General features: G+C 30.3%; 1 protein-coding gene across 1 annotated transcript; it reads left to right on the top strand.

Annotated features, from left to right (window-relative positions):
* Positions 1-5992: 5992 nt before the first annotated feature.
* LOC134685661 (ras-related protein Rab-10-like) lies at positions 5993-17229 on the top strand. Its single transcript, XM_063545623.1, has 6 exons — positions 5993-6379; positions 8709-8769; positions 12238-12376; positions 13544-13633; positions 14297-14398; positions 16854-17229. Exons 1-6 carry the CDS (start codon positions 6253-6255, stop codon positions 16932-16934), a joined length of 600 nt encoding a protein of 199 aa, XP_063401693.1. The 5' UTR covers positions 5993-6252; the 3' UTR covers positions 16935-17229.

Here is a 17229-nt window from a genome sequence, read left to right as displayed (position 1 = left end):
ATATAGTTTATAAAATATCTTATATAGTTTATGAGATATCTTATAAAGACAATTATATAAGATATCTGATAAACTATATAAGATATCTGATACACTATATAAGATATAAGATATCTTATCTTATATATTATAGGAGATATCTTATAAACTAAATAAGATATATCCTTTGATATATAAGATATCTCCTATAATATATAAGATATCTTATATAATTTCATTTTTATGAGATATCTTATATATTATATAAGACTTTATAAGATATTTTCTAAAGTTTATAAGATATCTTATAAAGTATATGAGATATCTTATAAACAATTTTTATATAAGATATCTTATATAATTTATAAGATATCTTGTATAGTTTATAAGATATCTCATATAGTTCATAAGATATCTTATATAGTTTATGAGATATCTTATAAAGACAATTATATAAGATATCTGATAAGTTATTTGAGATATCTTTTAAACTATATAAGATATCTTATAAACTATATAAGATATCTTATAAAGTTTATGAGATATGTTGAAGTAAGAATAAATAATAAAACGGCTTGTCATAATTTTGGTTCAATGACAGATGTTTGTTTATGCAGTCCATGCGTCAGTGTTGTCAGATGTTTTTGTAGGATGGCTTGATCTTTGGTAGTTCTAATCGACCGGTTGATGGTGCAATCATCAGCAAACAGGCGGATTGTTGACTATGCTATCAGTGATATCATTAGATTATGAAAAGGACAGGTCCAAGTACACTGACTTTGGGTACTCCAGATGTTACTCCCACTTGTCAGAATACTTGTTTTTCCAGTACAACACTACTAAAAATGCTGTGATCCATTTGTGATTTCCCCTCTTATACCATAGTATCTGAGCTTGTGTAGCAGGCGTGGATGGCTGATTTTACCAAATGCCTTTGTACAGTCTAGGAATATCATATCTGTTTGTGTTATAATGTCCATTGTACATTTTAGATCATGTATCAAGTCTATGAGTTGTGTCTCGCACGATCTCTTACTTCTAAAGCCATGTTGAAATTCGGATATTATTCTATTAGTTTCTACATTGTAGATGTTTCATTACGTTGGATACTACGATGTGCTCCATTAGCTTGCAAATGATTCAGGTTAGGGAGACAGGCCTGTAGTTTGCTGGTTCATGGCGTGGTTGTTTCTTGTAGATTGGGCAAATGCGTGCTTCCAGTCTGTTGGTGTTTTTCCTAGAAACATAGATTTATTGAACAAGAAAGTGACTGTTGCAGCTAATTTGTGATGGAGTTCTTTTAGTATTCTTGATGAGTTGGTCTGGTCCACTTGCTTTGTTAGGATTGAGTTCTTTCGGCAGCTTTTCTATTCCATCTATAGTGATGTTGATGTCATTCATTGTGTTGCAGTTTTTGTTTCCCATATTTGGCATTTCAGTTTTGTTGTCTTCAGTAAACACTGATTGGAACTGATGGTTTAATGTGTTTGTTTTTTCAACTGTGTCATTTTCCTCGTGCATTTTAAAAAAGAGGAAATAATCTTTGGATTTGGTTTATCATCCGGTGCTACGATGTTTGATACATAGTTCAAGAAGCAATTGCGTGTTTCTTTTTGTACTAGATGGTTCCGGTTTGTATATGCTGTTCTCATTTTCTTTTCCCGTTATCTGCTGTTGTTTTTGTTGTTGTATAGTCGGTAGCTTTTCCTCATCATCTTACGCAGTTCTGTGGTTATCCAAGGGTATCCATGTTGTTGTGTACTTGTTCTCTGTGGTATGTGCTTGTTAGTGAGTTTATGTATCTCATGCTTAAAATTCCTCACAAATTTTGTTTACTAGTATATCTCACAGGCACTTGTCTCAAAACAAAAATTCCTGTATACCTTAATATAACACTTGTCTCCAAAAAAAAATTCCTGTATACCTTAATATAACACAAGGTACTTAACTATTTTTTTTGAAAAATGACACCCAGTCCCGAAATCCCGTGATTTTTTTTATTTCTCGGTTGTCAAACCTACTTAAACTTAATATGCCGTAAATCTAAATTGATTTATCTACACAATGGTATATGACACGACTATCATTGTTGTCGGGATCATTAGTAGCAGGCCTGAGAAGTCGGTCAACGGGATATTTTTTGCATTCGTCTCAATTTTTGGCAATTCTATATTTTTGGCAATTCTATATTTTCTGTATCTGATGGTAGTGGTCTTCTTTTGTGTTTAGTTGTTTTCTGAGTAATGACTAATTTGGTGAAGATGTCATTTGTGGCGAACCTGGATAACTATAGTCCAATGACTCATTACTTTCATCTGATATGTTATATGTATTTAAACTTTCAGGTATTAACATTGATGATCATTGATTCCAATAAGCGGCTTGTGGCAAAACTTGGTAGTCCACAACTTGATTCGTACAATACCAGATATAGAAAGAGTCGACGATATTTCGATGATCTTTAAAATCTTAACCAATATAACTTTTGGGGTTAACCAGTTAGTACCAATGAGTCCATTTTAGAAAATATAAACAATGTTATATATATACATAACTGAATATTAAAAAAAAATCTTAGACGATCATCATATATAGCCTGGTATCTCGGCCCGATATCTAGCTGCCCGTCGTAGACAAAAGACAATAGACAATATTTTATTCGCACAAACACATTTACATTAAATGGTTATGGCATACAAAATTAAGACAATAAACTTACAATAGTTAAATTGATTACAATTATATTAGAGTGACAGTGGTATTCACAGCAAAGAAAAAAAAAGGCTATAAATTTCAACAGTTAACACATTATTAATATTCATGAATAATTGAAAAAAGAACACAAACAAAAATTAGGTTGGCAATGCATATTAAAAGAAATACAAGTTATACAGATGTTCTTAATAAAAGACAATCATTAATATACTTTATGGTGATTTTTATAATGACTGGTAAACTGCTATTTAAAAGTACAGTCAAATGCTTAAGTGTTATAGTGGACTGCAATTTAATAAAATTGAAATTAAGATTTTTATTAATATTTTGTATATAGGTATCCCTTAATGATGTATAGCATGGACATATTGAGAAGAAATGGTATTCATCCTCAATTTCTTGTCTGTTACAGGATAAGCAAATGCGTTTACTTCTTTCAATGTTGGTATAACGCCCTCTTTCAATTGCTAAGGAATGTGCACTTAGTTTAAATTTACTGAAAACTGATCGGTCAGTTTTGAATTTACATATATCAATATATGGGGGCCTTTTTCTAATTCTTTTAGTATGACAAAAGAAATTTAATTTTTCACATTTATTGATAGAACAATTTATAATTTGATAAGCCTGGTCATAGATTCTTTGTTGGATACTATTTATGTGATATTTTAAATTAAAAGTATCAAAAGTGAGATGACCATAACCTAATTTATTTAACCAGTCTTTTACAATGTTAACCCATTTACTTGTTTTCTCTACATTATTATATATTTTATGGACTAAAGTGTTAGGCGAGTTTACAATATGGTTTAGAAATTTTATAGCTGAAAGCTGAATTTTAAAGTACAAAGGGATTCTGTTTGTCTCAGTTAAACAGGCTACATTTGTTGTTTTGCACTGTACACCTAAAATTTCTTTAATAAATTTAATATGTAAATGTTCAAATGGATCTGAATCTTTGAACACTTGGCTTCCACCCTAAACTTCACTTCCATAAAGAGTTATTGGAACAACTAAAGTATCAAATAATTTTTCAAGCATACTGCAGGAATTATCTAAAGAGACTGTTTTTTTTTATTTTAAACCAAGCCTTTCTTCCTTTTTCCAAAAGATTTTTTTTTTAATGACTTAAACTTCCTGAACAATTTATAGTTATTCCAAGGTAACAAATAGATTTAACAGTCTCAAGATGTTCTTTTTCTACTTTAAAATAATTACAGTGAGATTTTCCATTAGAATTGAATATTATAATTTTTGATTTTTGTTTGTTAACATCAAGTTTCCATAGGGAACAAAATTTAGTTAACTCATTTAGTGCATTTTGTAGCCCTTCTTGGGTTTCAGATTATAAAATAATGTCATCTGCATATAATAATGATGTTAATTTAACATCTCCTATAATAATTGGTTGAGTGTTTGCATGATCAAGGTCATTTACAAGGCCATTTATATAAATATTAAACAAAGTGGGGCTAAGTACATCCCCTTGTTTTACTCCACAATTTGATATAAATTCATGGCTCATACCATTTTGAAATTTAATTCTACATTTGTTGTCATTATACATTGATTGGATGACGTTAAAAAGCTTGCCTGGAATTCTGTTTTGGAGTAGAATGTAGAATAAACCCTCCCTCCAGACAGTATCAAAGGCTTTTCGCAGATCTATAAATGCTGCAAAAATTTTCTTTTTTTTAGTTTTATATTTGTCTACAATAGACTTTAATGAAAAGATATGATCTGCTGTTCTAGCTTTTTCTTTGAAGCCAATCTGATTTTCACTTATCAAATTATTAGTGTTAATAAACTTCATTAGTCTAGTGTGTATAATTTTATTGAATAATTTTCCCAAATTAGAGGTCAATGAGATACCTCTATAATTAGAGGGGTCAGATTTGTTCCCCTTTTTATGAATTAAAGTAATCAGACTTTTGTTCCATAATTTTGGGAAGCTGACTTTCATAAATACTAGGTTGAAAAGTTTTAATAGGGGTTCTAATAATACTGGCATACCACATTTAATCATTTCATTAGAAATTAAGTCTTCAGCTGATGATTTACCATTTTTAAGTGTTTTAACTGCATTTAAAATTTCAGCTGGCTGGATTTGTTTATTAAATTCGTTGTCAGAGTTGCATGTATTTAGTGTCTTTTTTAAGGCTGTTTTCGTATTAATAGTTCAGTAAACTAAGAATTGAACTCAAACTAATTGCAACAGAAAATGTTTTAGTTCGAATCTATAGCATATTGCCCTTTATATACACAGAAAAAAGTCCTATAAAATATAACTTGAGGAAAACAAAATCAGCATTTTTAATTTCCTGTGGAAATTAGCATTGGAAGGGGAGGTAACTCTTGCAAAAATGCGTCTTTCAAAGTTTGGTCATTTTTTGGTTGTTTTTCTTAAAATTTATGTAAAGTATGATACATTGATGGTGTTATAAGTTTGTATTTGACTAAATTATATTATCTTCTACTCATAAAATGTACACAACCGAAGAGTTATTGGTAGTTTTTTTCATGCATTTTTCATGAAAGAAATTGCAAATTTGAAGCTTTGTAACCATTTTGAAAAAAAATAATGTGAAAATTTGTTATTGCTGTATATTGTATTTTTTCAGCAACTTACTTTATCTAAAGAAACTTTAAACCACAAAAAGAAGAATACATGCTTAATTATTTTTATTAACTTTTGAGATTCTTTACCTTGACATCACAGGCACATGTTTTCTATCCATAGGAAGATCTACTATCCCTATATATTAACTACTATCGTAATATATAGGGATAGTAGATCTTCCCATGGATAGAAAACAAGTGCCTGTGCTTGACATGTTGAAAAATTCAATAAATGGTCAACTAATATGAATTACGAAATCTAGATTATATATATAGCTTGATAAAATATATGAAAACACCGTGAGAGTTGTTTGTTATACTCTAAAGACCGCTAAAAAAAATAAAGAATCAATACATTCTGATGAATAGCAGCGGTAAAGTCAGTGGGTAAAGTTCTAATTTTGAATCAATTTTTATTGATATTTCTGCTTTTTTTTGCAAGAGCTATCCACCCTTTTCAATGCAAATCTCCATATGAATTTTTAATGGTGATTGTTTTAGTCTTCATAGATTTTATGGAACTTTTTTCCATGTATATTTGGGGTATAATGCAAGAGACACATAATATTATACAATATGTATTATGTCTCTGACTGACTCGAGTAGACTCTGCAATCGTTCGCAGATCTTCGGAAAGGTTCGGTGCGCTTACGATTTGTTTCGGAAGTTGTGAGGAGTTTGACAAGGTTATCTCCCTTGTTGATGACCCAGTAGGAAGTGACGTGACCAGACGGAAAATTTACTGTTTGATCGGTCGATCAGTTGATTGTTAATCATTGTCCTAAAATAGACAGTCTCATTTGTTTATATACAAGAACTTTAACATGTTGAACCACAGTCAGATTCTTGACAGTTAAAAACAGGAATTGATCGTCAGAAAAAAATAAAAAAGGAAAATCAGACCGCCATTTTATCAAACCAAAAACACTTCTTCAAGTTATGGCGAAAAAGACATATGATTTATTGTTTAAGTTACTTTTAATTGGTGATTCTGGAGTTGGGAAAACTTGTTTACTATTTAGATTTTCAGACGATGCTTTTAATACAACATTTATATCAACAATAGGTGAGTGTTGATGTTTATAACACTTGATTTTATACATAGTGATTGAACTGATGAGGTGATGATGACTCATACACTGATACAGTGAACATGAATTTTATTGACCAGTTGGTATTTTACTAGCCACACTTTATGAATAGTGTCAAGGTCATGATAACTTCAGTTTCAGGAGTGTCTTTTACAGTTTATTGGGAGATAACAATGACTCGTAATAACTCAAATGTTTTACATCCCTTTATTTTTTGTGGTACAACACCTTATTACTATTTGGAAATCTGCTGTGGTTGGACCATTGATGTCATACAACAATAACTTTCCCATTTTGGCGACAGATATTTGTTATTTATAATTTTGACATCATAAATAATGATGTCAAAATCTTACGGGAACTGTACACCTTATCGCCATTTGTCCGCCATTACTGGATATCACACAGGTTCCTGTATTTTTATGTCATAAAACAAAATATCTGATGCTACAATGGAAAAGTGATTGTTGTATGAGTTTAAAGTTGAAGCGGGATTAGCAATAAGGTGTATTGTGATGACCTGTAATAGCAGACAAAAAGCCGCAAGGCTAAATCAGCTATTGTAAAATAGAAAGCAGAAACACAACCATACTTTGTTTAATTTTTACTGCTTATAATATAATTTGAATTCTGAGGCTTTGTCCTACACTGATGTCAACCCTAGATACAATACTCAATAGGCAAAACACAACATCCTAAAACAATTAAAAAAGTTTATTTTTGACAACAAAAATTTCCTAAACACTTAGCATGATTCTGGACACCATATATACAGAGCTCCAGATAAGAATTCATAAATTGGGGTTTTTACCCACCATTTTCTTATATTATTGGGTGATAAAGTTTTTTAATTGCATTATCAATTCCAATTCACCCCTCAGGTTAATATCAAATTGGGTTTTTCACCACCAAGCTCCTTAATGTATTGGGTTTTTTCTTCGCCACAATATTGAATATTTAGGCAATATCAACCCCAATTTTTTTCCATCTTAAATTAATATGTTTCTGTCTTTCTTTAGCTCTTTTTTTTGGTTTAGGGTTATGGTTAGGGTTATTTGCTAGCTGTTTTATTCGGTTTATTCACTGAGGAGTTACTGTAGGTTTAATTTGTGTCCCGTTTCAAACCTTTTGCCAGTTTTGTATTTTCTCACAAAAAAGGATATGTGTATTCACAGGCACTCGTCTTATACCTTTATATAATAAATCCTGAGACCAGTGCCTGATCAGTGGCTGTGTGCATGGTGTGTGTATTCATTAGTTAACCGTAAAATGAATAAAAAATAGTATATAAACTCTAATTATACTTGAATGATTTTCTTTTATTCAATTTACATAAATCTGGGTTTAGTTGTCTTTTATTAGAACTTTTGATTTCTGATGCTTTATCATTTCATAATTGATTGGGCCTTTCACTTTTTCCAACTGAATTCGTTTTTGATGAAACCCTGTGTTTATTAGCAATGTTTTCGTTATTGTACACACACACACGCCTGTGAGTTCGATGGACGCTTCCTAAAGACACTGGCTGAGTCTTGTTATCATTATAACTTTCCCTCAGTTTTCCAAAATAAGCCGAAAACATGCTTCTATTCAATATTTTAACCGGACATTTACTTTCGTTTTAATTCGATGTATGTTATGAAAAATCCTAAGAAATGCGAAAAAAATATGACTACATGACACACGCTAATTGGACAAACACCGAGAAGATCGAAATATTTACAAAAACACGTGTACCTTTTGAGCAACGGAAAACTCAAACAGGGACCCATTTCAGCGACTTGATGCAGGGATCTATTTTTAGAACAACAGGAAATTTCCAATTATAAAAATTATAAAAATAGTTTTAATGTTCAGTTATAATCTAATTAACATTGTCTAAAGTTAAATTTGAATTTGATTTGTGTCTGTTACATGTATGCAAGTTCATTGATACAATGTATATAAGTAACGTGCTGGAGAACATAATTATAATATTCAAACTTAATTGGAAAATAGTGACAAGTTAGTACAATGTATATACATGTAACATGTATAATGCCTACCCATGTTAAAATAATTATGACATGATGGAATTATATTTGTAATTTCTAATCCCTTCACAATATTTGAATACATCTTTGGTATACCATGCTGCATATGCATGAGCTTAAATAACTTCTATCCGACAAAATACAATACAATGGTTTGAATTTGAAGCTAAATCCAAACTACTGTGAACTCTGAACATGCTGAAAGCCTGAAATACGTTTTGAAACAGAACAAAATAGTTATAACCTAAATTACTTTCTTATTGTTTTGCAGGTATAGATTTTAAAATTAAAACTGTAGAATTAGGAGGAAAGAAAATTAAATTACAAATATGGTAAGTTAAATTGTATACTTATATTATTCTATACAGAATTATGATATTCTACAGTAATGGTAATTGGATATTCTCTCATCTCCACATCTTGAGGTGAAATAACTTAAGTATGTCATAAGTCCTCTCCAAAATCAGGAAGTACATTTATCAAGTCATCATGAGCATGTTTCATGTTTACAGCAATTAAAGTTGCTGGTCTGGCTCTTTCCCTTTTTATACGACCGCAAATTTTGAAAAATTTTTCGTCATATATTGCTATCACGTTGGCGTCGTCGTCGTCGTCCGAATACTTTTAGTTTTCGCACTCTAACTTTAATAAAAGTGAATAGAAATCTATGAAATTTTAATACAAGGTTTATGACCACAAAAGGAAGGTTGGTATTGATTTTGGGAGTTTTGGTCCCAACATTTTAGGAATAAGGGGCCAAAAAGGGCCCAAATAAGCATTTTCTTGGTTTTCGCGCTATAACTTTAGTTTAAGTTAATAGAAATCTATGAAATTTTGACACAAGGTTTATGACCACAAAAGAAAGGTTGGGATTGATTTTGGGAGTTTTGGTTTCAACTGTTTAGGAATTAGGGGCCAAAAAAGGGCCCAAATAAGCATTATTTTTGGTTTTCGCACAATAACTTTAGTTTAAGTTAATAGAAATCAATGAAATTTAAACACAATGTTTATGACCACAAAAGGAAGGTTGGTATTGATTTTGGGAGTTTAGGTCCCAACAGTTTAGGAATTAGGGGCCAAAAAGGGACCCAAATAAGCATTTTTCTTGGTTTTCGCACCATAACTTTAGTATAAGTAAATAGAAATCTATGAGATTTAAACACAAGGTTTATGACTTTAAAAGGAAGGTTGGTATTGATTTTGGGAGTTTTGGTCCTAACAGTTTAGGAAAAAGGGGCCCAAAGGGTCCAAAATTAAACTTTGTTTGATTTCATCAAGAATTGAATAATTGGGGTTCTTTGATATGCGGAATCTAATTGTGTACAAATGTATGTAGATTCTTAATTTTTGGTCCCATTTTCAAATTGGTCTACATTAAGGTCCAAAGGGTCCAAATTTAAACTTAGTTTGATTTTGTCAAAAAATTAATCGGTTGGGTTCTTTGATATGCTGAATCTAAAAATGTATTTAGATTCTTGATTATTGGCCCAGTTTTCAAGTTGGTCCAAATCGGGGTCCAAAATTAAACTTTGTTTGATTTCATTAAAAATTGAACAAATGGGGTTCTTTGATATGCCAAATCTAACTGTGTATGTAGATTCTTCATTTTTGGTCCTGTTTTCAAATTGGTCTACATTAAAGTCCAAAGGGTCCAAAATTAAACTTAGTTTGATTTTAACAAAAATTGAAATCTTGGGGTTCTTTGATATGCTGAATCCAAACTTGTACTTAGATTTTTGATTATGGGCCCAGTTTTCAAGTTGGTCCAAATCAGGATCTAAAATATTATATTAAGTATTGTGCAATAGCAAGTCTTTTCAATTGCACAGTATTGCACAATGGCAAGAAATATCTAATTGCACAATATTGTGAAATAGCAATATTTTTTTTTTAATTAGAGTTATCTTTCTTTGTCCAGAATAGTAAGCAAGAAATATCTAATTGCACAATATTGTGAAATAGCAATATTTTTTTTTTAATTGGAGTTATCTTTCTTTGTCCAGAATCAACTCAAACCTTTGTTATATACAATGTATATTCACTTTTTACTACCAACTGATAAATTAAAATAATCTTTACCATTAAGTGATAACAAGCAGTTTTTTTACATCTGAATATCTTATGATGTTTTTAAATGAGTAGTTATTGTTGCAAACTCCATTATAAATTTAATTGAGACTAATTTGGAATAAGAGAAAGGGGGATGTGATTAAAAAAATTGGGTTCAGTTTCTCATTTGAAATGAAATTTCATAAATAAAATGAAAATTTCTTCAAACATTTTTTTGAGAGGATTAATATTCAACAGCATAGTGAATTGCTCTAAGAGAAAACAAAAATTTTAAGTTCATTAGAACACATTCATTCTGTGTCAGAAACCTATGCTGTGTCAACTATTTAATCACAATCCAAATTTAGAGCGGAATCCAGCTTGAATGTTGTGTCCATACTTGCCCCAACCGTTCAGGGTTCAACCTCTGCGGTCGTATAAAGCTACGCCCTGCGGAGCATCTGGTTAGATAATGTATGATAAAAGTTCAAATTTGAGAAAAGGCTTTTTACTTCATTTATGCATGCATGCTGATCCTTCAGCAATGTGGTAAAGTTGTATGCACTGTACAAAAAAGATGTTTTAAAGTGTTTGTATTTTGTGACTTGTTGACTGACATGTATATGTTCATGTACATTGTATGTAAAAACCAGATTTACATGCTTTTATAAAGCTTGTATAATTGATACCAACTGTTATTTCTGAAAGTGTACATTTGCATGTTTAGCAATATACGTGTTCAAATATTTATTTATAAATATAATATATATATATGTACATGTATATTATTACAAAACTTGAGAAGAGAATAGCACTTAGGGAAAGGAAGTTTTAACAGTTGGTTTTATATAATATAGGTCAACTTAAGTCTAACATTCTATATGTAAAAATAGTATAGAAAAAGAATAGTTTTTGTCCGAATTACAAACTGTCAAATGACTGAGTAGATTCTATATTTTAGGCTCTCCAGTTACATGTACCAATTGAAATACTTTGTATTTTCATTGATTTTACTGACCAATTCCACATGAGCATGTATACCAAGTACATGAATTTTATGCTTAGAACTTTAAACCAGGAAGAAACAAATGTTCAAATTTGAAAAGTTGTATTCTTAGGGGAAATAACTTTGATACAGTATTTAATTTACTAGAACATGTAGAAAGTGTTACAATGTACAATGTAGCATGAAAACAAGTCCAGTGACCCCATTTTTTCTTTTTCTGATATGAAAGCATGTTAAAAGATCTATCTTCTCATATTTTATCTTAAAATTTTATTTCATAGGTTTTTCGATCACACAAAATTGAATTTTCCATGCATACAAATCTATACAAAATCTGACAATTTTGCACAACCTGTGAAGTGCAAAAAAGGTCCATACTTTTTATTACATTTTTGAAATAAGCATGATAAAAACTACATTTTGACAAATTATTAAAAAAACTCAATTGATTACAATTTAGATCACCCAGCAACCTCAAAATGAAAGATACTGTTACTAGTTCAGAACACATAATGTAGACTAAAATCAGAGATTATTCTGTCAAAAGTTTGTTATTAATGATAATATGTTTACTGTAATTAAAAATCAAATTGCATATATATCTTTATGGAAATGTAAAATTTTGTTTAGTGTTTAAATTCTAATTTTGAATATTTATAGACATGTATTTACTATAATATATAATTATTAATAAGTACCATCTGTTGTTTGTTATGGTAAATGAATGTACAATTTATAATTTTAGGGACACAGCAGGTCAAGAACGATTTCACACAATTACCACATCCTACTACAGAGGAGCAATGGGAATAATGCTAGTCTATGACATAACTAATCATAAAACATTTGAAAATATTACTAAATGGTTACGAAATATTGATGAGGTAAGAGGAAGTATTATTGTTATTATCAATTATAGGAAAATTCTCACGGTTCTGTGGGAAAATTGAAATATATAAATCATTTTGTAAATGCAATAATTCACTTCTTTACTATAAATAATAACATTTTTAGCTCACCTGGCCCGAAGGGCCAAGTGAGCTTATGCCATCACTTGGCGTCCGTCGTCTGTCGTTGTAAACTATTTCAAGAATCTTCTCCTCTGAAACTACTAGGCCAATTACTTCCAAACTTCAACTGAATGTTCCTTAGGTTATCTAGTTTATAAATTGTATCCGAAGTTTTGATCTATCAACAAACATGGTCGCCATTGCTAAAAATAGAACATAGGGGGCAAATGCAGTTTTTGGCTTATATCTCAAAAACGAAAGCATTAATAGCAATCTGACATGGGGTTAAAATGTTCATTAGGTCATGATCTATCAGACCTGAAATTTTCAGATGAATCAAACAACCCATTGTTGGTTGCTGCAACTTAATTGGTAATTTTAAGGAAATTTTGCAGTTTTTGGTCATTATCTTGAATATTATTATAGATAAAGATAAACTGTGAATAGCAAAAATGTTAAGCAAAGTAGGATCTACAAATAAGTCAATTTGACCAAAATTGTCAATTTATCTCTTAAGGAGTTATTGCCTTTAAAAGACTTTTTTCACAATTTGTTCATCATGTTGACTTACTTTAAAAAATCTTCTCCTTTGAAACTGCTGTATCAATTTCAGCCAAACTTAGGCTAAATGAGTTTCAGAGTATCTAGTATAAATTTTATATTTTATTTCCTTGTATGTCAAGAAACATAGCTCCTATGGCTAAAATAGAACATAGGAGATTTTTTTTTTTTTTTTGCTTTTAAAGAAAATAGGACGATTCAAAGAACATTTAAATAAATTAAAGAGCCAAAATAATCATTGATGAGAGATTGAACCAAAAAAATTTAGGTGAGCTATTCAGGCTCTTGAGAGCCTCTTGTGTTATAATATTGCTATAAGTCATTGCAAAGACTAAAAATAAAATCTTAAAAGTCTGCCAAAATATTATGGTGATAGAATATCTTGGTTGAGCTCAATAAGTATACAGCATACATTTACATACAATAGAAATATATGTTTGTTACATTATCATTTTATCAACTTAAACACTTATTTTACAGCATGCAAATGAAGATGTAGAAAAAATGATTTTGGGAAATAAATGTGACATGGATAGTAAGAGACAAGTGTCGAAAGATAGAGGAGACGCTGTAAGTAGTATTAAACTGAAACATACTGGTTCTCATTTATGTCATTAAAGCTGAAACAAATAAAAAAATATCAATTTATCACATATAATTATATCACAGTTGAAAAAACATAAATTGATGAAACAAGGAAGCTTCTTTGGATTAAATTTGATACAGATTTATAAAATGTTGAAGATGATCATAAGTAAATATGAAATGATCAATATTAATTTTAACATGTTTAATGTAAACTAAAGAAAAGGAACAAACCTTTTAAAATTAAAAGTTTAAATGGACAGGTAACTTGCAGGTGAATCTATGGAAAACTATCATAGGGTTCGCAATAATATTTAAAAAACAAATAAAAAGCACACCCTTATAATATTTCTTTAACATGTTAAAGTGATATGTTCACAGTTTGCACACCAATACAGGGACAGTTTCAAATTAGGTGTGAATTTTATGGATTTTTCATAATAACTATATCAGAAGCAAGAGTAGATCATTGTAACTCAACAAATGTTCTAGACTAGCACACCTAGAAAATTGATGCAACTATTTGGAGTACTCTTGTCATGCATTGGCTAAGAGAATAAAGATGTAGTACTTACTTAAATGAGCCTTCATTGTGTATTAAAGAAGAGACTGAGAGATATATTTTTAATTCCTGATTTTTATTTTCAGATTTCAAAAGAACATGGTGTACCATTCTTAGAAACTAGTGCTAAAGCTAATGTTAATGTAGAAAAAGCTTTTATGGACCTAGCACAAGCAATTCTGAACAAGGTATTTAATTAGTTTATGTGATTTATTTAAAAGCTTAATTATTGAGGATCATTTTGATGAGAAAGTTAATCTTCTAATAAATATGTCAATTATATAAATATAAAAAAGAAGATGTGGTATGATTGTCAATGAGAAAACTCTCCGCAAGAGACCAAATGACACAGAAATTAACAACTATAGGTCCCTGTATGGCCTTCAACAATGAGCAAAGCCCATACCCCATAATCATCTATAAAAGGCCCTGAAATGACAATGTAAAACAATTCAAACTAGAAAACTAATGGTCTTATTTATGTACAAAATGAACGAGAAACAAATATGTAACACATAAATAAACGTCAGCCACTCAATTACTGTCTTTCAACACATGTTCAACATGAATTTGAAAAATGTATAAAAATTTAAGATCCAGATAAATTTGCTAAAGGAGTAAGTTCGGAAAGGGCCATATTTGTCCCCAATTATAAAGTTCATAGTTACAAGACAATAACTGTTTTAAGTTGCCTTAAAGACATGTTAGAAAGTTAAACAGAACTGTTTTTGTCAAAGTTTAATTCTAACACGTTGATTTTTACAACCAAAAAAGGTCACAATAAGGAATTTTTGTGAAATTTAACAAAATCAGCTAGATTTCAACCAAATGAAGGACCAGGAAACATAGAGCGCAGGCGTCAACAAGCTTAAGATTCACACAAGACATGTGAAATGTCTTCACAAACATTATTTTAAAAGATCTTTGTTGTCGACGTATGCGCTCTATGTTTCCTGTCCAATAATCTATGTAAATTTACCCATTTTCATTGATTTTTTCGTGAAAAATCAATATGAGTACAACTTGTGACGTCATAATGAAACGCTGAAACGTAAAATTTTAAACAAAATGGTTTCTATCCTAGCTAGTCAATGTATTAGCTGTAATTTATCGTGATATTGGTCAATAAATCTGAATTTTAAATTTACGCTAAAAAAGGGGCCATTTTTGGACCTTATCGAACATACTCCTTTGGTGTTAATTTCATTTGAATGTAGCTATATATGCAGTGATTTTGCTAGCGCTCGTCACGTTCGTATTTTACGAAAAGTGACGAAAATATTTCATATCAATTTCGTCACTTAAATTTGGAAAGTGTAAAAATATTTACACATCAAATTACTTGAATTCTACCTGTCTTTATGTTTCTGACAAGTTTATGACCCTCAGGTAATTAACGTTTACCAAAGGTGTTAAAAGTTGTGATGACAAGTAATCCGCCTATCGCCAATCAAATGGGTCACTAATCCCTTAATTATTATTATAAAACCTCATAAATGACCATCATAATAATCTATTTAAGTAAAATCAGTCAGTCAGCATTTCATTTTAATAATTTCTTACAATTCTGTCGTATTTTCGTCATTTGAACAAAATTGATAAACTTCCCGGACATTTCAACTTTATTTTGATTTCAATATTTCCCATACAATCATAATTTGCAGTTTGCTTGTTGTAGTTTCGTCATTTTAACGTATTTTCGTCATACTTTATATAAATATTCATCAAAAACTTTCAACAACTTCGATTAAAAAGAATGAACTTTATTCAAAACGTAAATATTTTCACTTGCAAACAGGTGCTTCCTGTTCTATGTATTATGCATGCGTGAAAATTCGTAGATAAATCCGGTTTTATTCTGAAATTATTATTCAATTGTCACTTCCCGTTTCTATTTTCGTTTCGTTTAAAAATCGAAAGTAAACGTAGTCTACAGTCATTAGAATAGTCACATTAAGTATAGATGCAGATCCTTCTATCCAATATTAAAGAAATTGATTCCAAATAGATATTTAAACGTTTTTTCAAGGATATAAATGATTGTGAAGTGAAAAAGTCGTAACAAGTTCATTTGTGCAGTGGTTTAAAAAATAGAGGCACTCAACTTTTGGTGTGCCCTGAAAATAACTGAAGTGAAGTTGTGAACCATATTTATACCAGATCCCTGTTCTTATCTTCATATCTTAGCATCACATCAGTCTATTCATTCAATTTTGCCAATAACTGCCTACATCAGCTATCCAAAAGTCTTCAAAGATCCTAGACTAGTCCTTCAAGGACTTGGAAATATTTTTATAGCTAGTTTGATAAACATCCTAGACCCCTTGCTATTATAAAAAATAAGGCTGATTTTTATCACGCGCAAAAGTGACTAAAGCCCTCAAAATCCTAGCTGAAACCCTGTATATAAGTGCAATATATGCATGTTATGTTTACAACTTTTGTTTATATACCAATTGTTACTTGGTGAATTAGACTGGCATAAACAATTAGATATGAGGTGTTATTTCCACAATAACATTCATAGAAATTGCCAAGATGAGGAATTCAAATATGATCAAATGTCTAATGAAATACTCTACATGGAAAGATTTCTAAACCAACAATATTATTATTTGATCGCTTAATTTGATATTTTTGTAGACACCTGGTAGAGAAATGGAACCAAGACAAGGAGTAGATATGACTACAAAAAAGACATCATCTGGTGGCTGTTGTTCGTAATAACCAACAGTGTTCTTACAGGGTAGCAGTTTATACTGGTACCTTCTTTATTCCATCAGAGAACAGTTCTTACATTAATCATCTGAATGGTTTTGTCATTACCATGGTGACAGAAATTATCTGGTCAAATGTTTCTTAAAGCAGTTGTATTGCTTCTTTTCTTTTAAAACTTTTGATTTAAGCAATGAGAAGCTATGTGAATCTTGTATTTATATTTACGTCATATCTATTTTAGAAGATTCATACAATTATTTTACATACAGCAATTCTTTCACAATATAACTTAATCAATAAC

This window comes from Mytilus trossulus, chromosome 1 (genome assembly GCF_036588685.1).
Source record: "Mytilus trossulus isolate FHL-02 chromosome 1, PNRI_Mtr1.1.1.hap1, whole genome shotgun sequence".
Lineage (NCBI taxonomy): Eukaryota > Metazoa > Mollusca > Bivalvia > Mytilida > Mytilidae > Mytilus > Mytilus trossulus.
Note: the sequence above shows the minus strand (reverse complement) of the source record. Positions and strands in the feature narration are given on the sequence as shown.

What these genes read in the sequence shown, in the direction of transcription:
- LOC134685661 (XM_063545623.1), top strand. Translation starts at nt 6,253, where the DNA reads ATGGCGAAAAAGACATATGATTTATTGTTTAAGTTACTTTTAATTGGT. An exon ending in CGAAAGATAGAGGAGACGCT is followed by an intron (nt 13,634 to 14,296) that starts GTAAGTAGTATT and finishes TTTTATTTTCAG; the next exon opens with ATTTCAAAAGAACATGGTGT. An exon ending in CACAAGCAATTCTGAACAAG is followed by an intron (nt 14,399 to 16,853) that starts GTATTTAATTAG and finishes ATATTTTTGTAG; the next exon opens with ACACCTGGTAGAGAAATGGA.